This window comes from Catharus ustulatus, chromosome 5 (assembly GCF_009819885.2).
Source record: "Catharus ustulatus isolate bCatUst1 chromosome 5, bCatUst1.pri.v2, whole genome shotgun sequence".
NCBI lineage: Eukaryota > Metazoa > Chordata > Aves > Passeriformes > Turdidae > Catharus > Catharus ustulatus.
This window is the reverse complement of record NC_046225.1, coordinates 62,172,883-62,197,340: the sequence shown is the minus strand read 5'-3', so window position 1 is coordinate 62,197,340 and position 24,458 is coordinate 62,172,883. Positions and strand designations below refer to the sequence as shown.

General features: G+C 39.8%; 1 protein-coding gene across 3 annotated transcripts; it reads right to left on the bottom strand.

The window, feature by feature from the left end:
* Positions 1-9,673: 9,673 nt before the first annotated feature.
* Positions 9,674-20,958, bottom strand: HS3ST1 (heparan sulfate-glucosamine 3-sulfotransferase 1). Of its 3 annotated transcripts, none has more exons than XM_033061110.1 (2): positions 20,874-20,958; positions 9,674-12,364 (listed from the first exon to the last, which is right to left on the bottom strand). In XM_033061110.1, exon 2 carries the CDS (start codon positions 12,234-12,236, stop codon positions 11,274-11,276), a length of 963 nt encoding a protein of 320 aa, XP_032917001.1. In that variant the 5' UTR covers positions 12,237-12,364; positions 20,874-20,958; the 3' UTR covers positions 9,674-11,273. The 3 variants fall into 3 exon arrangements, with proteins under 3 accessions (XP_032917001.1, XP_032917004.1, XP_032917002.1); XM_033061113.1 differs by lacking the exon at positions 20,874-20,958 and adding an exon at positions 20,124-20,195; XM_033061111.1 differs by lacking the exon at positions 20,874-20,958 and adding an exon at positions 16,554-16,677.
* Positions 20,959-24,458: the final 3,500 nt, after the last annotated feature.

Genomic DNA, 24,458 nt, shown 5'->3' with positions numbered 1-24,458 from the left:
CCACAGTATTCCTCTGGGTGTGTTGTAGGCAGAGCTGGTTGTCTTTCTTCTGTGAACATGTACATGAATTATATAATTTAAAAAAGGAAGAAAAATGCTGAGCAACTTCACATTTCTCTGACATCTTAGCTAAATTACAGCTGACATCTGAGCATAGTCATGACCTTGCTTTGCAGTTCATAGAAGTCTTTTTTCACCAAGTTCATAGTGTGAGGCGTCTCTTACCAGATCAGCACGATCCTGCAGACGTTTCATTTAATAAAGGGCAGTGGTTGTGGCTTTTCCTGCTTTTCAAACTAGCATTTTAGCCTGCACACTTAGATTGCAAGGTTTGATTGTCTGTGGAGACTAATAAATTGTTAGGAGACGAATAATGATTAATGATTTCCAGGGAATAATGACTGTCCTTATGATCCGCATCTGATAAACCAATCTGCACTTGCCTGCTTTATCTTGTCTGCTTATCTTGCCTTCATGAGCAAGTTGGCATCTGCCTTGGTAACCACTTCTGCATATTCTTTTGGTTTTATTTTGAAGTATTAAATGGAGAGAAAGAAACTGGCATTTCCTTTTCCTGAGGCATTCACTAAACATACTAGAAAAGGCAAAGAAGCCTGGTAACTTCTTTACTGCCATACAAGCTCCAAGAAAGCCAGAAGAAAAATCTGTTTTCATTCTCTCCCTTATACTTGAATTACAGGTGTCAAAATAAGGGTAATTTAGTAGAATTTTCCAGGGATATAAAAGAAAAATGGCTTGATCCACCATAAATCTTTCGTTTGAGCTGCAGAATATACTATCAATGAACCATAACTTCTGGGACTGTCTGCATCCTTCTGCTGCATTTAACTTAATTGTCTGTTTTGAGATAAATTGTAAAGCAACATATCAAGTTAGCAGCTTATTGACTGTCCTGCTGGAAAATATGCAGAGCAGGCACAGTTTTAAATTAACTGTAAAAGAGTGAACAAGTCAAGTCTGTACAAGACAAGTTTACATAGCAAGCAATGCACTGATAGGCAGTAACAAACATAGATTGTTCTTATTTGGGTGGAGGGGATTTTATTAGACATGGGTTGTTTTCAGGAACACTTCGATTATAGATAATTTCTACGTGATTTCTCGTTATTTGAAAGATTCTGGCTCTATACAACTCTGCTTGTAAAGATAGTTTTTTTCTCTCATGCTGTTTCGATGGTTTAAGAAGGATAGCTAAATAACCTTGGTATTCCTTTGTGGGACCAGAGAGGGAGGAATTTAGTTTCATTTTAATAAAGTCATTTTCACTATTTTATAAATGAAGAGGCACTATGGAACAACTACAGATATTTTTTGTTTTCTTCATCTCTCTTCCAATGGTAAAAATTTTATGATATCAAAGTGTGTAGGGTTTAATGAACCTATGTTAATTTAAACAATATGACAGTTTGGCTTAGCATCTGGGAAAGTCTAGTGCATGTCTAATGTTTGTGTATTTTATTTGATTATTTGGGTTTCTTCCATTATTTAACTTACTATAATGCTAAATTCCTGTGATATATTTGCAACTGTTCCATAGAAAGTAGAGCTGAGGTAGGTCTCCCTTGCCTTCTGGTTGGTTCTTTTTAACTTTTGCCTATGCAGAAAGAAAAGCTTCAGAAAAGATAGCTAAGCTAAGGGGGATTTATAACTGGAGATGGCATCAACAGAAAAGTGGTACTACCTAACTGGAATGGTTTTTAGTGCCTTTAAAGATGAGAAGATTTTATTTTAATCCCATCAGTTTATAAATATTTACAATGTAGTATTTTTTGTTCAGTTGTGGACTCCTTGTATTGGTTTTTGGGGTTTTTTGTGTGTGTGGTTTTGGGTTGGTGGGGTTTTTTAGAAAGTAGAGGCTATTTCCCTGGGACAATATTCACAAAGCCTTCAGGAGGCTCTCAGAGCTGCAGTCCATAAAACAACCCAGTACTTTTTGAAGTTGCTTTTGAAAATGCCAAAGGTTACCTTTCTGCATTTTCTGCATAAACTGTATGAAGTTTATGTCTATGGACCTGCAGAATTGTCTCACTTTCCTCAGATGACTGTATGGAGAACAGCATGTTTAATCCCTCCATCTGAGAGCAGAGCAAGGTAACAATCCTGATGATTAGAGTAAAGGTTTTCCCACTTCTTGATATTTTGCTTAAAAGTAATCAATAATTGTATATTTTAGAAAAGGAAAGACTTTTTCTTGTCATTCTTGTCATTCTGATGGGTTGCACACATCAAATATTCAGTTATAAATATACAAAATTGTGGCACAATACCCTTGTGAAATTGGCTAAGAATTGTACTAAATGGGTCCCCTTCAAGAACCAGAATTATCTTGCTGGCAGACAGACATTTAGAATCGAATGGAAAGGCAAAAATTCAATGGAAAACACAACCTCTTGAAAGAAGAACATTTGAAGAGATGTGGGGAATTCTGCACTTCCACTGTTGCAGTGACCTCACAGGCAGGTTTGGGGGTCATTTACCAGCACCTCCTCTTCACCCAGAGTCTTTGAACACTATTATATCTAACATCAGTCAAGAGGAGACAACGAGCCCTGGGCATCCATTCAACACAAATGTTTTCATCAAAAGCATTTGTCAGTTCATGGACTGGTCTGAACAGGAGGAGTCAGTGGGTATATCTCTATAAAGAGAAGGGTCATGCTGAAATGTATGTACAAAGGCTGTGGTGTCACACCACAAACTGTTCCATGGAACAATTCCTAGCAATCTCCACAATGGCCACTGCATGCCACTTCTCTACTCCTCTTTGCATGACCAGTGCTTTAAAGCAAATGTATAAAAAAAGACACATCATTTCCCTGATCCAATTTAAAGAATAACTGCCCACAAAATGGTATCAGTCCTAAGACAGTAAAAATAGAGAGAAGGGATATCTCCAGGTGCTGTAATACCTGAAGACTTTTGTGGTTTAATGAGCTAATTTTTGGTGGCAGTGTTGGAATCAAAGGCTCTCTCACATTCAGGTCTGCTCAGGGATGCTTCTGTTTGCAGAACTGTGATGACCTGATCCAGGGACCCATTGCAGCTGAAAAAACAGGTTTTGTTTGGGTTCCTTTTCAGCTGAATTCACTCCTGTTCTGGCACAGCTCTGAACAGCTTTGGCCAGAATAAGCAATATCTCTGAGTGTTCAACCATGGCTTGTATCTGCTGAAATCACATTCTGAATTACTGGTTTGGGGAATAGGAAATTCAGGGGCATCATTCCCAGCAAGTATTTATTACTAGACAATCAAACACAGGACAGAATGGCCTGTGTGCCAAAGAAATGGATGCAATTCTAAATGCTGAGGTCCTTCACTTAGTAGGAACAACAACAAAGCTGTCTCCTGAATTAGGCAATGAAAAGTTTAGCAGCAATACCAGTGAAATGTGTTCCTTCTGTCTGCACTGGGCACACTGTCCTCCCAGCTGGTTCAGCTGACTGTTTATAAGGCAAGCAGTTATGTAGGTGGAGTAGAGAGCTGCTTCTACTAAGCCACTTTCTCCTTTATGTTTATACTGTTATTTCCAGTATACTCACAGCTAAACAGACCAATTTAAGGCTGGTAATCTGGAGCACAGGAAAAGAAAAGGCATTTTGTCAGGTGACAGATGAGAGGCAGTAAAACTCTCATGGTTTTGCTAAGGTGGAGGGAACATTCCAGAACTCTGCAAGTCCCCACAGAGGCTCTGACATCCATTTTACCCTTGCTGTGAGAACAAGAAAGGATTTCCTTTTCACTTTCCTGAGCTGTCAATCACTGTTCAATGACATGAACAGTTAATTCGCTTGCTCAAATCCATTTTTCATGCACTGCCATCTTTTTAAGGGAGAGGAAATCCTTTCCTTTACTTACCATGCTTGAAATTTAACTTTTTTTGCATAAAACTGTAGAAAAAAAGTTTTCTGTGAGTCACAAAAAGGAGCATTAGAGGCAGTTCAACTTTTACTTTTTTTCCAGATTATGAATGTCTGAGAATTAAATTACTCAAGTTTATTATGAAAAAATGGCACTAGGATTTTAATATCATTTGATGCTAAATAATTTACTTAGAAAACTAATGCCAACATCATAAACCATCATATGCATAATATTCAATATATAGTTACACTCAATAATAAATATCTTATGGAATTCATATAACTGAAGCCCACACAAGAATAAGGAAGCTGCCAAAATACTATCATATCCAGTTGGCTTAGTCAGCAAGAAACAAACTGGTCCACAGATGCTCTTTTTTCTATGAGAAAATATCCTCTTTTGCAAGTCTCCTGTCTGCAAAATGTTTCATATGAACTCTTCTCCTCCTGCAGGCTGTAAATAATTTATTCATCAAACCTTTTTATTTGTAGCAGATGGAAAACTCAGGACAAATTTAAAAACAAAAAAGGGGAAGATTAGAAACGGAGGTGAATAATTGCATTATAGCGCACTAACTTGTAAGAAAGGCCTTAAGGTATGGGAATCAATGGACACCCAGTTGGATTTGGATGCCTTTTCTCTGGCACAGACAAGAAGTGGAATAGAATTTGTTTTGAGAATTGAGAGTTGAGAGTGCTTGTTCATCATATGTAAGGATTTGAACAGAAGTAATGAGGTTATGACAAGATGTTCACCTGTATCCAGTGTTCCCTTTCTATCCACTTCCAGTGTCCTTTATTCATGCAGCTGCCTAGCTGAGGTCCAGCCAGTGTCACAATAAAATAGAGTAGGTGCTCTGTTTCTGCACCATGTGTCCCGTTTTTCCCTCTATTATTCCCTTTGCAGAGGAACACATATATGTTGGCAAGAAAATTATAAGACATTAAAATAAAAACCACCTAGAATGGTTCCAAATCCTTTTCTTGCACACTCTTGCTTTGGTTTAGCAAAACTTCACCAACGGTTGTTAATTGACTATAGAACTTCATACACATTCCTGCCCTTGGTATTTTATGTAAAGTCACAGAGGGTACAAAGACCCTGTACCTGCAGGTATTGAGACAATGGATCTCAAAATGCTTCTGTCACTTCCAAAGAAACACTGCTACCATTTGCATTATGGGTCAAAGACTCATAATATGGGCAATATAGTTGTTACTGTAGCAACAAGAAAGTTTTGTTACTTTGATCATACATTTATATTTATAAAATATCACTTAACATTAGATATTATGATGGTGTGACAATAGGTTGTCCTGTAATGCAATGACACAGACCAAATAAGCTGAATTTTGTTTGATTAAAGTTTAAAGCGTATCAGAGCAAACACATATAAAGTATTTTTTGAGCTCCATAATACTGTGATTTCCCATATTCAAATATATATTCGATGTATTATATAAAAACAACATCAGATAATGGATCTATTTCTTACAGGGTGATAATAATAGCATAGATGTGACAGGACAGCAACATACAGGGGAGGAAAAGAATTACAAAAATTTCAGTAATAGGAGATGCCCTGAAAAGTCTGTTTGGTTAAGAATTACTGCAAGAACTCCCCTCTTGAGTGTTATCTGGACTGAACTGTGTTGGATCCTGGAAGCTGGCCTGATCTTTATTGATGAAATACTGCTGACTGATTGATTGTAAACCAAGGAGGGGAGGGCATGTTCTGTTTTCTGTGAATGTATAAATGCTCCTGTTTCTATAATCTTCATCCAAATTAAGAAAAATTTTGCTATCAGTTTCAGAATACTTCTTTGTGCAAGGCAATGAACCTTTGTAATTGAAGCTATGTGTCAGAGTTGTATTACAATTTTTTTTCTTATACTAAGGGATGCACCTGCTATCTGGGGTTTGACTCTTAAAATGTGTTTTGGCAAAGAATAATATCAGTATTAGCTATAAAGATTATGTAATTATGATAGGATTATTGACTTGGAAGTTAACTGAAGACATGGCTTTCATAGACAACACAAAGTTATCCCCAAGCCAAAAATTTCATGTTCCTTACCATTAAAAAAAAAAAAAGTTATCTCAGACCAATGAGATCAGATGTTCCTATGCATCCAGCTGCTCCCCACCCTGACTTGCATATTTTATACTTCCCAGAAGGCATTTAAAATCTGCAGCATCACGGTTGAGTTTATTGCACTATTATCTTAAAAACTGCATCAACTGTTGTGTGGTATTTAAGTAGAAAATTTACTGTGGAAGGGTTATTGTTGCAGGAAAAGAGTATTGTTCTCTGCTGAAATTCTAGGAGACATAAATGCAATTTCATTTATTTTTGCAAGCTTTTAAATCATTAAATTATTAATGAGAGTTTTTTCCATTCATAAGATATTTGCATGGCCTCCACCCATAACTGGCCTTTTCAATCAATCGAAAAATGAAGGAATTAACATTGACTATACAATTTTTTGAGCACAATTTAGCATTGAGGCAGTCATATAAACAAAAGTTGCTGAGCTAAGAACGAGAAAATATTACAGATGTACAGGCACATACTTGCAACTATTTCATCAGGTACCTAGTACCAAGTTCAACATGCTGTTGACTTAGTTTAGTTTTATGCTTTTGCCGTATTTTAGTTTTATTACTTTTTTATTGTATTAGAGAATATCTACTAATATATTCCTTCAAAATTTAATTCAGAATGTGGTCTTAATTAGGGCTGTCAAGTCATAGACTTCAGAAAAAAGAAAGGAGAACAAATATTCCTATGAAAAGCAGTTTTGATGTACAGTCTCTTACTTATAGAGTATGTGTGATATTTTTAAAATACCTAGCCATGCTAGATAAAGCAGAAGATAAATGAAAATATGCCATATGCCATATTCCATAATCCATATTTCTCTTTGGCATTTAAAATCTGTTTGAATGACAACAGGGAATGAAATCCTGGCTTTCTGTAGAAGCTAACTCTGAAAATGGGAGCATACAAGGAAATGTAAAATTATCAGCTTTGAGAACCAAACTTTAAAAAGTTTTTGTCTAAAATATTCTCTAGTGTTAAGTTTCACACACTCATCAATGAATGTAGCAAGAATTAAAAATGGAATTTTTTTTTTCTGGTATGTTTCAAAGAAATGTTGATTTATTCAAACACAGTAGATGTTTTTTCACCTGTAACAGCAGGAAAAATACACAAGGAAGAGCAAAGCACAGGAACAGATCATGCACCATCACCAGTACATGTAGCAATACTCTATCTTGATAAAGTAACAGCTTTGGTGTTCTTTTCCCTTTCCATAATCTTCTAGCCGTGTTTCTGGGATAATCATTACAGTTTAATTTTTGTCCTCTGCAGGTACAATATCTGGCTTTCAAAGTCTCACACTAATCTATGTTGTGAGGCAAAGGGCAAGACTTAGTCCTGCAGTGCCACCCTGAATAATTATCTGGTTGCCATTCCTCTTTGTACTCAAGGGGAGTTCCAGGCTTTCAATTCTCAAAGTTTTGTATTTACTTTGTTTGCAAGAGTGATCACAAGCTTGGCTAGGTGCCCTGAGAAAACAGGTCTCTGGAGCAACACCCAAATGGTTGTACTTTAAACCTGAGGTAGTAGAGCTTTACAGAAATAAATACCTGTATTGCATCATAGGGGAAGGTATTTCAGGGACTTTTTTCTTTTATGAACAGATATGACTTGCCTTCAAAGGTCATTATTAATTTTTCTAGAGTCCCAAATGGAATGTGCCTCAGCCTTCTTCTTTCATTCTCTCTTCACTTTCTGATGGCTTTTTTTATTGTTTAACACTTCTTTGGAAACAGCTTAGCAAATATATTTAAGTGCAGTAACTAGTATGGAAAATGGATGTTGCTCTGGTTAAACAGAACATTACACTCAGAGTAGTTTTGAGAACTTTTATTCTTGAACTTTTGAACCTATGGTAGGTAAACATTGCTGTTGTTATTAATGTGGGTGTGATTTATTGTTCATGACCTAACAGAGGTCACAGCTAACAGAGAGCTAATCTCCAGGATAAGGTGCCGTAAAATCATACCCTGCACAAATTGTAAGCATTGGGTATAATATACAGTAATTTCACGATTACAAGCCGCATTGACTACAAGCTGCATCTCCGGGTGTTGGCAACATTTCGTTCTTTGTCCATACATAAGCTGCACCTGATTATAAGCCGCTCTGTGGTTCGCGGCGAGGACCCGCGTGCAACAAAGTTGCCAATTAGTAACAGAATCGTGGGATTGTGGGGTTTACTGGCTCGGCTCGGGCCGTGCGGGCTCGGCCTGCTCAGGGCTGCCTATGGGGCCGGGTGGCCCAGCTCGGTGCTACTGCCGCTCGGGGCCGGCTGCCACTGCCGCTGGGCTCGCTCGCCCCGGCCTGGCGCTGCACTGTGGCGGCAGGCAGTGATGGAGCCCGCTGGCATCCATGGCGGTGGCGGCAGGAGGGGAAGGAACTCCCCCCCTCCCACAGTGGCAGGCGGGGGCAGAGCCTGCAGGTGGGGGTGGGAGCCCCCGCTTCCCCCCCGGGCCATGGGGATGGCAGCACAGAGCCCCCGCCTCCCCCCTGCGCTGCACTGCCTGAAGGAGGGAGTCGCCGCCTCCCCCCCACTCCACGCTGCTGGCACCGAGCCCGCCTGCACCCGCCATGCAACAGAGTAACCAATTTGTAACAATCGCGTAATCCCAGGTTTTACGGGCAGGTGCTCGGCTCAGCACCTCGGCTGCACTTCTGGGGTTGGAAATTTCAGAAAATTTTTCACATATTAGATGCTCCTGAGTGTAAGCCGCATTTCTGGGATGGGAGCAAAATTTAAGTCAAAATGGTGTGGCTTATAATTGTGCAATTACTGTACTCTCTGTGGGACCCTCTGAACTTGGTGTCTAGGACCTGAGCCATGTGATATTCTGCTTCAGAATGTCCCTGAAGTGGTCACTTGACCTCTGGATCCTGCAGACAACAGTCTATGAGGTCCTAGCACTGTAGCAGTAATAGTGAGCACTGCAGCAGTAATAGTGACGTAATCGTTCATGCCACATTGTGTGGGGAAATGTGTGTATGTGTCCTGCTTAGAGACAGGCAAAATACTGGCACCAAGTAGCCCCAGACACTAAAATAACCTCAGTACCAACATCAGCTGTCAGCACTGCCCAGGCATTTCCAGTTCAACGCTGGTGCCCTATGGTGCCCTGTTCAACCTGCTGCAGGTGGATTTATTGCAATCCTGCCTTCTTGTACTCCTCCAATTCCTGGTCACATGCCTGCTCATTTTTCCTTCTCAGCAAAACATTGGTAAATTTGGCAAGCTGAATCTGAGGCTGCAGGCAGGCACTAATGGAAGGCTTTTGTCTGGGCCAAAATCACTTTGGTTCAGCTGGCTCCTGCAGAGATAACACTACCAAGGAAATGGGGTAAGTGTAGGAAAAAATACTGCCCCATCTTACACAAAATCCTCTGAATTCCTCTTTTCTGAAACTTTAATAGAAACATGATGGTACTATGATTTGGTCATTTTTGGCATCTCCTTCATGTAAGATTTGACATTACTGCCCCCAGAAGCTTTCCCTCCTTGCTGTATACTCTGGGTCAGCAGTGGACCATTCAGGCACAACCCAGCAGCAAAAAACTGCTTTTATTCAATAGCAACAGGCTGCAGCTAAGTTCTTAAGTAACATTTAGATGAAATCTAAACTGGAATTGAATCCTAAATTCTGATCTTCCAAACTGGAAACTGAAGAAAAAAAAAACAGAAAGGAAAAATGCAATTCAGAAAATATTTTATTGAGTACAATACCATTTTCATGTAGGCTTTATAAAACACCACCAACCTCTCTGAGGTTGAATACAGCTTGGGCAGGTGCACAAGGAGTGGGAGAGAGAGGGACAGCATCTGCAAATTTTCATGCAAGAGGCATAATATGGGATATTTGCATCCAGATGATACCTTGTCATAGTGCCCAAGTTTGCACTAGCTCACCAGAAAAAAAATGAATGATCAACATTTAAATTTTATAAAGGATTTTAACTATCAGCTACGAGTTCAAATTTATGGGGTGTTGCCATTGCACATTCAACAATTAAACCCAAGATCATGACATAAAAATCAGTTGCTTGGATTGAAAGTACTCTAAGAAGCCTTGTGTGGAAACTGGATTAACTCTAACTCCAGAAACTGATGGTTAACAAGACATCAGAACCACGGCAGATAAGGGCAACTGCAGTTTTTACCAATGTACTAATATCTAATTTTCATTGTAAGCAGATGGAAAACAAGAAAAGTTCCTGGAATTTGGGTTAATCCCACAACAACATCTAATCAAGATCTGGCACCATGGTTTTTGGAAGGAGATTAACAAATAGTAGCCCATAGAAAATTTTGAGTTGCATGAAGCAACTGAAAACTCATAAAAAACAGCCTCAAGAAGGGGACAAATGTGGTAATTATGTGAATGAAGTTGCTGCTTACTGGAATGTAGACCAACTAATTTTTCTGTTGTTTTTATTTTCAGTGATGGTAAAGTATAAATGGGCTATGAAATGTAGGAACAGTCAAAAGCAGCCTTGAAAAAGTCTCTATATTGCTTAAATTCCTTCAACCAAACCTCTCTATGAAGTATGCATACATTCAGAGACTGTAAGAAGTTTTCAGGTTGACCATATTTCTGCAGCTAACTGTATTTTATGAACTGGTCCCTAGAGAATCTTTAAAAATCTGCCATGAAACCTGCACTGTACTGCCAAAGAATTGAGGAGCACTTGTTTTAACAGGGAATATGAAGGTTAAATATGGCAGTTAATATATCAAATTACACAGAGACTTCTATTGTCCTTTGGGTGTGCATTTCCCAACATGTGTAAGTACCACCACTTCGACAGGAAATCATTTCATAAAGCAGGATTGAACAATTTGTTAACTACAATAGTATTTTCATTCAAATGGAAAAGAAATTATTAATCCACACTTTAAACTAAGAAAAATGGAAAGGTAAAGTTTAGCATATTCATTAGCAATTAGAGAAAATAGTCCAGGAAGGCCAAAGTATTCAAATAATTCAGAAATGTTCTGTTGAAATGAATTTCTTATTTATTAAAAAGACAACACATTCTCAAGAGAGCACCTTCTGCAATGAAATAATTTAGTTTCTTTATATAGACACATCATACACAATGTTAACAACCATGAAAAACAATACAAAATGCTTTCAAATTTAACAAGTAGAAAAATATAACTAGTATATATGGCAATTGTGAATCTAATACTGTACAGAAGTATTTATGGATTTTACAAATAAATAATAGCTTAAATGCCCTTTTCAAATCTTCTAACTGTACACTGGAATATAGGTTCTGGAGCTTACCACTAACTTGCCACAAATGTGTGCCAGTCAAATGTTCTGCCCACAAGCTTGAAAAACTTCTTGTTTGGTTCATGGAAATATTCCTGCAGTTTCTGCAGTAACCAGGCATCTACTTGTGGGTGTGCTCGTCCTTTGGACTCGTGTAAGCAGCGTTCTCTACCACTGTCCCTCAGGCAGTAGAAGCCCTTAGTTTTATTGAAATAAAAGTTTGAAGCATTTATCTGCGGTGATAACTTCAGAAATCTCTCCACCTTTTCTATTTCTGGAAAGGGATCTTTGATTAGTTTATCCCCATCTACAATGTGGATATGATCAAGAGGAAAATACTTCAGCCAGTTCTGCATGTGAATGTAGTACAAGCTTCTGTTTATTGCCTTGTAGTCCAGATTGAGCTCACCATTTTTAATCAGGAACTGTTCAATGGATGGGTACGGCTTGTGCTTCTGCATGTGGTTGTAGAACACTTGGGTGTAATCTGATAGTACTCTCTCACTTGGGTCCCTTAAAATAAGGAGTAGTCTCATTGATTGGTTCATGTTATAAACTCTTTCAGGCACTTTAGGTGATGTGAAATATGCTGGAGTTTTTTCCACGGTGATCTGATGGGGATATGAGAATGGCATTTGATTAATATACCACTGCAATCCATTCCTGTAATGATCTTCCCAGTCAAAGAAGTGAACTTCACTTTCTGCTGCTGCAATATCTGGATGGAGACTCAACATCTCTAACAAAGCTCTTGTTCCACCTTTTCTCACTCCAATAATAATAGTCTGTGGCAGCTGCTGACATGATCCATTAGAATGAATGTTTTCCTTGAAGTCATTTTTCTGAGATGTTTTCTTTAAAAGCTCTCTCTGAACAGACTGAGAAGAAGTCTCAGCATTTGAATTTATAGCTGGTCTGGAAGGCACTATCTGAGGTTGAACAATAAGCAACACAGCTCCCAGCAGAAAAGCTGCCATGACAGAAGTTCTTAGTCTGGTTTCACTCAAGCAGGTAATAGGGCATAGAGCGATTTCCACCAAGAATAACCCTTAAAAGTGGTTTTTGTTTTGTTGAGCGAATGTGTATTTCTCAAGCAAAAACTTTGCTGAAAGAGGGAAAAGAAAAAGCACATTATCTTATATTCAGCCACACTGCAAATATCTTTTTCTTTTCAAAACTGCACAAACTTTAGCTTTCCCAGCTCCAGGCTCATAGATAATTTAGTGTAATTAAACGTTTTAAAAGACAGGCATATGCAACAATGCCATAAGAAAATTATTTCCAGTCATCAGGAAACATGAGTATTATGACAATTTCATTTTCACACAGAGTATTATTAGTTACTATTTTTTTAAAATTTGGTTTCCTTGGAACCACAATCACAATGGAATTGGTTTTTCAGTCTACAAGAATAGGTTTGTGTTAGAAACAAAACACAAAAACAAAAATGCGTAGAGGGGACCTAAAGAGCATGTCTAAAAGCTGAGGGTCTTGTAGGATATCTGGGAATTATAGGTTCCCAAAGAACCATGTAACAGCAACCTTAGAAGCCAAGCCTCCTGGGAAAAAGGCTCATGCAATATAGATAGAGCTGTTCAACATGAGAAGGCAACATTCTCCTAGGAAAGAATTAGGAAGAGCTCTAGTAAATAGTTCACCAAGGAAAAGCTGAATTTTGTGACATTTTTAAGTGAAGTTACCTTCTGCTTTGTGCTTACTGTTTCTAAGGATAAAATAGGTGGGTTGCACGCTGGCCCTGCAGAGAGGTGAAATAATGAAACCATAGACTATAGTATGAACTATAGTATGACTGAATCAACAAAACACTAAAAGACTTGTGGTTCCCGTCTCCATACTCAGGAAAGAAAATACACAATGGATACTTCTGAAGGTCATTTCAAGAGTTAGCCAGCAAGCTGCTGTGATGTAAAGAACTAACTCTAAGCTTTATCAAAAGACTACTAAATACCACCACTGAACACGCTTTAAAGGTCAGGGTATTTTTAATGGAACGCTTGAAGTGCAATTGTAACGGTTTCACACATAGGAGAGTTATTAGATTGTTGCAGTATGAGCAGGCTGCGTACACAAGATCCCTGAATTACAGCATCTTCCAAAGACTTTACACCCTCAGTGAAGGGCTGGAGTGGTTTCAGTATTGTCTAACTCCGCTTAGAAGCAGAAGCCATGACAGCCGAGTACCTGACTGCTTTGCCTTAGTAGGATACTGTAATTATGAATTTAAGCCTGGAACAGCACATACTGTGCCAGCTAACAAGGGCTGAAATATAAAATTGCATACGAACAACCTGAGGAAATGCAAGGGCTAGGTTTTGGAAATACTCCAGAGAATCTGAAAAGAAACTAATGACTTTTCCACAATAACCTAAGTCCCAGTGCAACAAGGACTAATGATGTGTTTCTAAGTAATCTAAAGTTCTATTTGATAGCTTTGCATTTACAGAGGTCATGACTCCATCCTGAATGGAACAGGTCTGCTTCCTGATGTTTTCTACTGATTATCACTTCCGTGCTTTCCTTTTTTCCATTTTTAACGGGCTACAAGGCAGCAATATTGTTAGGAAGCAGAATTCAAGGCTGGGAAGAAAGAGAAGCAAAGTGTCATGATAGATGTGAAGTTAAGAGAGTGCCTCCTTGTATGCCTACAGTCAGGCTATTCTGTGATGTCTGATGCGAGGCAAGTTTGCTGAGAAATTTGGGGTTTTTTCCATTTTTGGCCACTGTTAAATTTTCTCTGTCTGAAAGAGTTCCATTTTGTCTGCCATCATTAGTCTTCTGCTCTCTTTCCCTGTCCCCACCATTCCTGCTAATCATTCTCAGCTTAATCTATATAACTTTTAACAAGAAACAGTCTTAATAGCCCCACACTGTGGATGTTGATGGGGGAAGACACCAGATGACAGAAAATTCGATATAGGCAATTTCACTGAGCTACGCTGCCACAATATTCAGCAGCAATGGGAGCACAGGATACAGCACCAGCCAGATTGGATCAGTGACTGATGGGTAGCTCTGTACATAAGAACAACAAAACATCAACTCTGTTGCATTTTAAGGTCACAGATTAAAGGAATAGCCACTTACTTCACAGTATATTTTAAGTCACTGGCTCCATAAATAGTAAGCTGGAGTGTCTTAACACCTTATTGGAAAAGCATAATAGGATTCCAGTGAAGAACAGGTTGAACTGTGTGGAAACAAGTGAATTTAAAGCCTACTGGTAGGAACACTTATTTCTCAATAGACTGAAATATGCTATGCTAATGGCCAAGTTCAGTAACAGACTGTCTCTGGAAAGAGTAAATTTTAGCTGCTGGTCTCATAGTGACAACACATCACTGTATTGGAGGGGACTGGCAGTGTTGATTTTTTTTCCTGCTGTTGTTCAGGGTTGTTTAGGGTTTTTTTGGTTTTTCTTTGTTTGTTTTGTTTTTTATAAAGAAAATTAATGCTATATATTAATTCATTGGGATCCTTAATTTGTAACTCACAGTTTGCATACTAGTCAGTGACAAACTTTTTTATTCAAGCTTTCCTACAGCTGAACATAGCATGGGAACTTCTGAAAAAAAGACAGCAAGGTGTTTCTTCCCTCTAGCTCTATTCCTGTTTTAGCTAGCATCTTTGAAATCAGACCTGTGGAATATTACAGGTGTGGTACCAGAAGCCTCACCCCAGGCAGGGTTTTGAGTCCCAGTGGAGCTCTGCCTCAATGTCTTCCAATTCTTAAAGGCTTTTGTGGACACAGCTTTTTCTAAATACAAAAAGCAACTGTTTCCTGTTTCAAACAAGAAATCTCATAATAACATAGGAATATCTTCAGTTTCAGACATACAGAATTTCATTGTTCCTTCTCAGCTATTTGTTCAGGTGCACATCTTCCACTGCAGAATACCACTACGGCATCAGTAGCATTTATTTTATGCACTTCCAAAGAACCATATCAGTAGTTATGTCATTCAGAGTACCTATATGCTATTGTTGTTTTGTTTGTGAGGAATAAAGCTTTATCTGCCTTTTCTTCCCATTCTATTTTGTTCTCTCAAACTGTGTGGGCCTGATATCTGGATCAATTATTTTATTTTGTTAGACTAATGCAACACAATGGACACAACTGTGCTTCAAAATTCAGTATAAAGTACATGATGTGTGAGAAGAGTGGTCTTCAGGAATAAAGCAGCATATAAATTGGTTGTCATTCAGCTCTCATCTCTTACACTGTCTTTAATACTTTAGGTCAATCTGTATTTTGGTGTCTAGAATTACAGCGGTTTATATAAAGTTATGCAAACGTGTATTCGATAGCTTTATAATTTGTGGGTCCGTAAAACTCTTTAAACAATAATAAGCATGCACTGAGGAGTTTAAAGCAACCACTTTGCCAAGTTACTTTTCTGCTTTAAGAATTCTCTTCACTGCACCTACAAGCCATGCAGACCATACATGACTTGACTTGATGACTTTGTATTCCAGATTAGTTAAAAAAACTTAACTGACAGTCATTACTACTGTATTTGCTACAAGTAAATGGGCAAGTTGTAAAAGAAACACAGTTTATGTTAAATGGTGCTTTGAAGATTATACCAGGACTTTTCAAAAAGTCTGATTGCTTTTGCTTAATCTTTTTTTCTGCTTTCTCCAATTAATTAGTGAAATGTGCCATCCTATTTATTTAACCAGATTCAATGTGGACTTTATGATTAAAACCTCTTCAATAGTAATAGTAACTTGGAAATAAATAGAAAATTTAATCAGTAAACGCAGAATGAGGGCCAGAGGCTGCCATGTCATTGATTTTTAAGCATGTTTCAGTACTCTGAAACATGTGTCACTATTCTGTAATTTCTGCCTATTTCTTACCATTTTACAAAGGTATTTTAATACCTCTGTATGTGTGTGTCAGTGACATTGCCTAAACTACCTAGATTATATACACATCTCAGTTTAATATGCATTAAAAAAGATACGGCAGTTTCTTACTGGACTGATAAACTCACTTTTGCTGGGAACTGGATGGGGTTAGATTTAGCTCTGAACTTTCACAAGAACCTCTGAGTTAGCTGCCCAAGTGGGCAGGAAGAGACATAAGGAGTGTCTGTAGGGCAGTCAGTAAGCAATAGGCAGAGTCTGCTGGCAGATTTGAAAGGGACATATGTCACCAAAAAAGCCCACAGCAACACACTGAGAGCTAACAGGACCCAGCTAGCAGGACCAGGACAGTAACTGGGAGAGGTTAGACTACATCCTTTCCATAGCCATGCAAGTGACTTCACCTTAAAGAGAAGTGTTTTCCTGGTTCTTTAGGGACTGTGGACAAACAGGTCAAGTTTCAGGTGGCCTCACTTTATTTCCTTGCAGAACTGAATCTCTCCACCAGAGAGATCTCTGTACTGCCATCTAAAAAAAAAAAAAAAAGAGTCTGGACTGAATAAGAACTATACTTCACTTGCTGAAGTTTGTCTGTAGAGGGAGATTAGAGCTGAAAATCTGAGCGAGACAATCTGTTCTTATAAAGAATACTTAGTTTTGCTGATATGATAGAACCTAGGACAGTTTGTGGACTGTATTTTCCCTTGCACATATTTGGGGACACAGTATTGCCAAATGTAAGACTGACATTGGTGGTTAAACCTAGCTGCTGTGCAGTACAACCCACACATCTACTATGCTGGTTTCTTCTCTTAGAAAAAAAAAATTCCCCTATCTGAGATAACCAACTTCCTAAACTGATAAAGACTCAGTGTTCGGAACATTTGTATTCAGTAATGTGCTTTAAAAAACTGAACTAGAGCAATTGCAGTGTACTTGAAATCCTTCAAGAACTCATTGATATGAGCAGTATATTCCTATCCTCTAAGGGTAGACTCTGTCCACCATAAGATATACTCCTTAGTTGTTTATATTAGCTCAAGTGCCACTTGGTACCCTGATAACATCAAACTTCACAGTACAGCTATCACTTAAGGCTCAGCCAAGAGCAGGAAAGGAAAGAGAAGAATTAAAAAAATTAATTCCATTTATGAATATATTGAAAATGTATTCTGCATTTTGTTATTTTTATCTATTAAACTGTATCACAATGCCCTCTCCATGAAGAAATTCTTCCCATACTTCCCACCACATATATTTGTGGTTTTTTAATCTCATTTTAACAAAAGTAAAAAGTTTTAAACAACACTTGCCAATGAAATGCTTGAATTCTAGTTTCCAGGATCGAACTACAAATACTTTCCTACATTAGTGAGAGCTACAGAGGTAAGTGTAATAAATGAAATAGAACTACATACTACAGAAGGACTCTAGAACCACAAACTATTGATCACCTCATGATATATCAAAAAAGTAATTTGCACATCAAGAAGGGATGTGAAATTATGTAACTGTATGAACCTGTTTTACAGTGCCTAGATGATATGTACATTTCCCAAATTATATTAAAACTGCTGCAAAACCAGCAGAGATTAAACCATGCCTTTAACTTTTATAGTCAGATGTTAAGAGATCTAATCATAATTTCAGTGCTGTTAAGATGAGATATTGTCTATCAGCACTAAGACTTCAAAAATACACTCTAAAAGATCTTGAAATTTTGGGAAGGGGAACTTCACAAGCAGAGAAATGTTGACTTGGTAGGAAGTATTTTTGGCTAAAATCTGCTGTATTTCTGCACCTGCTGTGATAAATAAAGTTTATGCAAATTAGATAAGCCACCAGTTCATGACTTCTAAAGAAGTTCAGCTCCAGTGTGAGCAGTAAAGTAGCAAATTTACAATAGACTGTGGTTATATATAACATGCACCCTTTCTTAAGGTCAGAAGAGACCATTCCAGTCTTTCATGCCAAGAGATCATAAAAATTGTTAAAAGAGAAAATACGCTAGATTTCAGAAAACCTCATGCAGGTAAAAATAAAATGGGACATTACACCAGAATAAAAATAACTTGAAAAGCTCAGGATGCACAAAGTTTTTTGTACTGAATAGTAATATGGAATCCCCTTAACACCTTCTAGCAATTTTTTAAATACCTGTCAGGATTAGACTTTTTTCATAGAGAGTAAACTGCAGCATTGCCTTCTCTATCCCCCCCATAAACCTAAATGCTCAATTCAAAACCCAGAAAATACTCCTCAGTCCACCTTCCAAGCAAAATGGGTCACATTCTAATTAGGAAGCAGAAATCTATTGCACAGTTAGAGCAAATTAAGAGCTGCTTTCTACTTCATCAAAGCTGTCCCCAAGAAAACAGCGTGTGTGAAAAGATGGTTCTGTCCTGTCTTGCCCCTTTTCAATACAAAGGCTCACCTTAACTGGATGTATTAAAATAGGGAACACAGGAGACTAAGCAATCCCATTTTCATTTCCTCTGCCAAGCAATTTCTTACCACTTACACAGGGCTGTGCATCCTGTTTCAAATACTAATATCTAAAGCAAAAATAAAAACAAACAAACAAACAACAACAAAACCTCCACACCTCAATATAGTAATTTAGTTCATATTCCAAGTAGAATTCTGTGTCTTCCACTCTCCTGCCTTCAGAATAACATTGGAGCAGGGTGAATACTGGTGAGGTCATCACTGTATTAGACTTAGCCAAACCAATCCATTTACTAAGCAAAGCACTACACAGTGACCTGGAGGGAACCCTCATGTTCTGGACAGACAAATGAGATGACCAGCAGGATCTCTCAACACGGTCTGCCTTAGCATATTACAGTTTTGTTTTTCTTATTAGCAAAAGTTTTCATGGAAATCCATCAACTTTGACATGTTTTTGAGCTCTGGTATCTTATGCGTTATGAGTGGCATTTCTAGATAAGGGAAGGGAGCCATTCCAGGTTAGTGAAACTAATAAAACATTTTTGATTTCCTCTTATGACAAGCAGAAGAATTGTATGTATCTATACATGTGCCACACATGCATGCATTGGAAAGTGTTTTCCACCTATTCAGTTTTTCTGTAATGCCTATGGCTAGTTCTGTAAGCATAGGGCTACTTCCAAATAACCAAGGTAGCATCCTGACAAGGGAAGGGACACAGACAGGAACCTGGCAATCCCGAGGCTGCAATTTGCTCTGTCAAATTAGGGTCTCTCCCCTACAATAGCTGACCTTGCTTCAGATGTATAACCTTCCTGCTGACCTACCAGAGGTATTTTTTGGCTATGTAGTATCAAAACACTCTGCATTTTTGAAAAAGGAGAAAAAACCAGGGTGGGTTCTGAAAGGGTGAATGTGCAAGAGATAGCTAAAGTTGATGTCAGTGACCGTGCTCTTACTGAGAGGTGCTTATTTCTGAGCAATGTGATAAATGCACTTATTCGCGAGCGTAAGAAATGCTGGCAGATGCAAATTGCAACAGTTATATTTATACTTACAAATTAAGTTTGATAGCCAGAGGATATAGCCATTCTACAAACTGAACCTGTCCCATTTGCCATACATACTGCAGAGGCTCTCTCTCAGTGGGAGTGGGCACTGCATGGATCTCTCATGCCAGAAAGATGCTCCCTGCAGACATTCTATCCCCATACCATTCAAGCATGATATTTCTAGAACTTCACAGGCATTGGTTTTTTCCCACACCAAAATCTGAAGAGGAACAGACTTGAAACTGGGAAAGCTCTTAAACCACTGTATTAACACAGAAAGGAAGCAGAATAATGTACTTTAATTCCCAGTCAGTCGAGGTGATTGAACTGTCTGTACTCAGCTGCGTGCCCCCTCCTGATTTTTTGAATGTCTGTCTGGAAGATGAGACCAAACCCAAACTCTTCATCTGCAGGCTACCACCCCTCCCTCTCAGCATCCTTTTACCCCAAAAAGATTTGAACTGCACACACCTTTATCCTTGGAAAGCACACCGAGAACTGCAGTAACCAAGCCTTTGCTGTACTACTCTAGGGTGCCAGTCCTTCAAAACAGAAACGATCTCGAATTAAGGCGCTGTGCCCTCCTGCCAGCTCCCAAGGACCACCGAGCCCCCAGCCCTACGCAGCTCGCCAGGTTCCAGCTCAGCCCGCTGCATCCCGCGGGCTCCAGCCTTATGTGAGCGAGCGGATGGAGGATGCTCAGCAGAGCTTTTGCAAGCGCTCTCCCGTCAGGTAGGCGCCCCGCTTCCACAGCCCTACCACTCTACCCTTACTTGCGCTTGTCATTTTGCCACAAGAGAAAGAAGATGAAGAAAGTGCCCAGAAGCAGCACCTGGCCAGGTGCTGCCGAGCACTTTGCTTCCCCCTCCCCCTTTCTCTCTACATCCCCGACAGCGCTGCCTCCCAGAGCCTGACCGGGTGAGTGCGGAGGGGCGAGCAGCGCGGCGGGTCCCTCCCGAGCTGGGGACAGCTCTGTCTGCCCTCCCGAGCTGGGGACAGCTCTGTCGGAGCTGCGCCCCGGGCGGACAGGGGCTCCGCAGCCCCAGAGCGGCGCTCGCCCGCCGCGGGGCTCGCACCTGCCGGCTGCAGGTGCCGGGCGGGCGGTGGCGTCAGCGCTCCCCGGGGCCGGCGGAGCCCATCCACGATCCCCCGTCCACCCCGAACTTCCCACGCTGCCCAGGGCAGCACCCGACGCCGCTCCGCTCCGCGTCTCTCACTCACCGCCGGGGCGCGGAGCCGGGGAGCAGCGCTCGCCCCGCTCTTCCATGGGGCGGGCGGCGGCGGCGAGCGGGGCAGCGCGCACGGCAGCGGCGAGCGGGGGCTGCCAGCGAGCGGGGGCTGCCAGCGAGCGGGGGCTGCCAGCGAGCGGGGGCTGCCAGCGAGCGCCCGCTGTCGCCCGCCTCGCCCGGCCGGCAGCGCCGCAGCCCGAGCTGGCGCCGGCTCGTTTGTAGGGCCCCGCCCGGGCCGCGTCACCGCAAGCCCCTCCCGGGCCGCGGGCAGCGCTGCGGGGCGGCGGCCGCTCCGCCAGCGCCGGGGAGTGCGCGCGGGGCGGCTCCACGAGCAGCGCTGCAGGTCTGCCAAACGAGCGGCTGTCCGCAGCAAGCGCACCTGCCCCCGCCTCCCTGAACGCCTAGAGTATCTTGAGTTGGAAGGGACGCACAAGCATCAAGGAGTCCAAAACGGACGCACAAGGATCAGGGAGTCCAAGTCCTTCGATTGCCTCCTTCCTGTACTTATAAAAATACCACCCATGCGAGGTTGCGTGAATAACAGACTTAATATTTACTATAATAACAGACTTGTATTTACTTCCTCTGTTTCTTGTTTATGTTCTTGGAACTTTGCAAGGGGGCTCTGATTTTTTTTTTTCTCTCTTTCCGTTCCGCTAGATGAATTTGAAGCCAGATAGATGTCTAAAATGACTGAAATACTGCTCCTTAAGAGCAGTGGGGGAACAAACTGCGAATTTAAACCCTAGGGTTAATTTATTGAAATAGGTTTTTATTTACCATGAGCTGAACTGTGGGAGGTTTTTTGTTTTGTTTTCTTTAAGACAAAATTAATTAAAAATGTCATTAACATATACTGCATCCATTATTTCAACAGCCAAACTCCTGACATTTACTGTGAGCAAAATGCAGGCCTAAATAAATTTTTAAAAAATACAAGTTCTCAGTTGATTTTGCTCAATTCCTTGTAGTTTAACAGATCTGACAGAGGTAGGGTGTTCCCAAAGGAAGTCTATTAGCACTGGTTGTACACAGGTCTTAGGTTTTTTGCCTGAAGTGATGTAGTTCCAACAATTCCATCAGGACTCTGGGATGTATCTCGTCAGGTTCCACAAAGTTGTGAATGCTCAGGTTCTTCAAGTGGTCACAAACCTGATCTGTACTTGCAGTAGGAAGTACTTTGTTGTACTGCTGTCCATCCATGATAGACTTGTGGGAAGAGTGGTTTCCATTGTAGACTGAGGAACAACATGGTTTGGTACCTCAATCTCCTCATCCATTGACCAGTGTTGTTTATCAGGTGGTTACACCTTCCTCAACCCTCTCAGCAGGGGTAATATCTTCTTTAACCATGGGCTGTGCCCTGCTCACACCTCATTTACTCCTTGAGTGCTGGGCTGTGGGAATGTTGGGTCACACTGCGCCAAAAACCAACGTAGTGCACTAATGCTATGCACAAATATTCATGTTGTGCATTTTCTTAAGTCCTTTACCTTCAGCCTTGGCCTGCACTGATTTTGCACAAGAGGCAAAGCTACCGATTATGGAACTCTGTTTTCTAACCATGACTTCTGTTGAGGGAAGCAGAACAAAGATGATATGTTTATTAAAGTATCACCAGCAATTTCAAATGGATTAGAGGAACTAGCTGTGTTTGTGGAGTTATTTCGTTTACAACCATTTACCTCCAACCTTGAATTAGCATACTTTTTTGTAGCTAAATTAATTAGTAAAATAAGTATATAATAGAACTTCTGAGGAATGAAGAGTATTCAATTATATTTTAAAAGGAGTATCTCCAAGTAGAATCTTGTCAAAGGTTTTTAAGAAACAAATTTAAGTAAATTAAGTAAATTTTATTTTATGGTTTTGCATATTTAACATTTAAGATAAATACATTTCTGTATTTAAGTGTACATATCATTGCAGTGTAGTTGCTTTAGCACCAATAGATATATATGAGTACTTCACTTTGAATTTTTTAAGATAGGAGTAGAACATTCCACAAGAGTGCTTATTTAAAAAAAACAAAACAATAATACTGTATTTTTGCTTTTTATTTTGATACCTTTCTGTATGTTTTATTATAAATCTGAGAGTCTAGTAGAGAAATGCATTCATTTGTGATTAGCCTTGCTGTTTAACCCTGATATTTATGTCACATCTATAGGTTTTGATTGTCTTGGAAACAGGTTAAAACCAAAAAGCTCAAATGTTGTTCAGCTGCTATAGACCCACATAGTTCAGTCATAAGGGATCACTATTTCTTCCATGTGATCTATAGATCAGATATCATAATACTTAATTTCATGTTTAATACCCATGTTTGATATAAAAGAACCAAAAGATGAAAAATTCATAATTTCCAATGAACTATCTTTGGTCTCAAAATAATAACAGAAAGCAACTGCGTACCTTTTCATCTGAAGGTATCTAAGTGTAACTTCAAGCCACTGCTTTATATTATCATCTTCCCAGGTAGATTAAAGATATGTTTTGTCCAAAAATATACTTTCTTTTTCTAATTAGGTCATTTCTCAGTGTTCTTTTTCTCTTTTTAATAAGCTAAACAAAGTGATGTCTTGCAGTGTCTCACAGAAAGGCTCAAGAAAGTTTAGATTTAATTACTTTTCTTCACTTTTCACAGGCTCTCATCAGTGAGTACAATACTGATGCTTAATATTGACAATGGAAGCATTTTCACAGTTCTTTGATAATGAATCCCAATTGCCAATAAGGCTTCAAGATCTACTGGTTGTGCACTTCTTAAGCTGTTTCAAGTACCTTTCATTGTCATGCAATCCTTACTTTTTAAATTCAAATGTTCCAAACTACTAAATCAGATGCCTTATAGTATTCTGCCTTCATGCTTCTCTTTATAGAGCAAATTTGTAATTTCCTCAAAGCAGATTTAATCTGATGGTGGTAATGTCTCTTCAACTGTGGGTGAAGTGTATGAGAAAGTGCCACTGAGTCAACAGTGCCATATTTTTATTTTGCTAATTTTGCTAATAATTTAGAAAAGGGAATGAGACTTCTTAAAGCCAAAAGAATGAGAAAGGAAACAAAAACTATCAATGTAATATGACCAATACTCGTTTATGCTTCCCTCATTAGTCCAAAAATGAAGATGTGAAAAATGGAGTTACCAAAGTTCCAGCGTATCCTGAATGACTGTCATGGCCATACAGGCAAAAGGAAGGGTGTTCTGCCCAAAGAGTAAATTAAATGGGAGCCTGCTTAGAGGAAAACAAACTCTGCTGGGGCAAATGGCAAATGATTCAGAGGCAAGATTGGGTAATTTGGGGATTGAGCTGGGGACTGGGCCCATGTTGGGAAGGGACCCATGTTGGGGACAAGAGGACAGCAGGGGTGAGATGCCAGCACAGCAGGGAAGGAGAAGGTGGAGACTCACTGGAAGCAGTGTGCCTCCCAGGACAGACCCTCACCCAGCACTGGAGGTGGCTTTACTGCAGTCCCAGCTCTGCAGCTGCCTGAAGCAGCTCCCAGCACAGCCTGGAGAGCATTGGGTTCATGCTGGCACAAGCATCAGAGGGCTCTGAAAACCTTCTTTCAA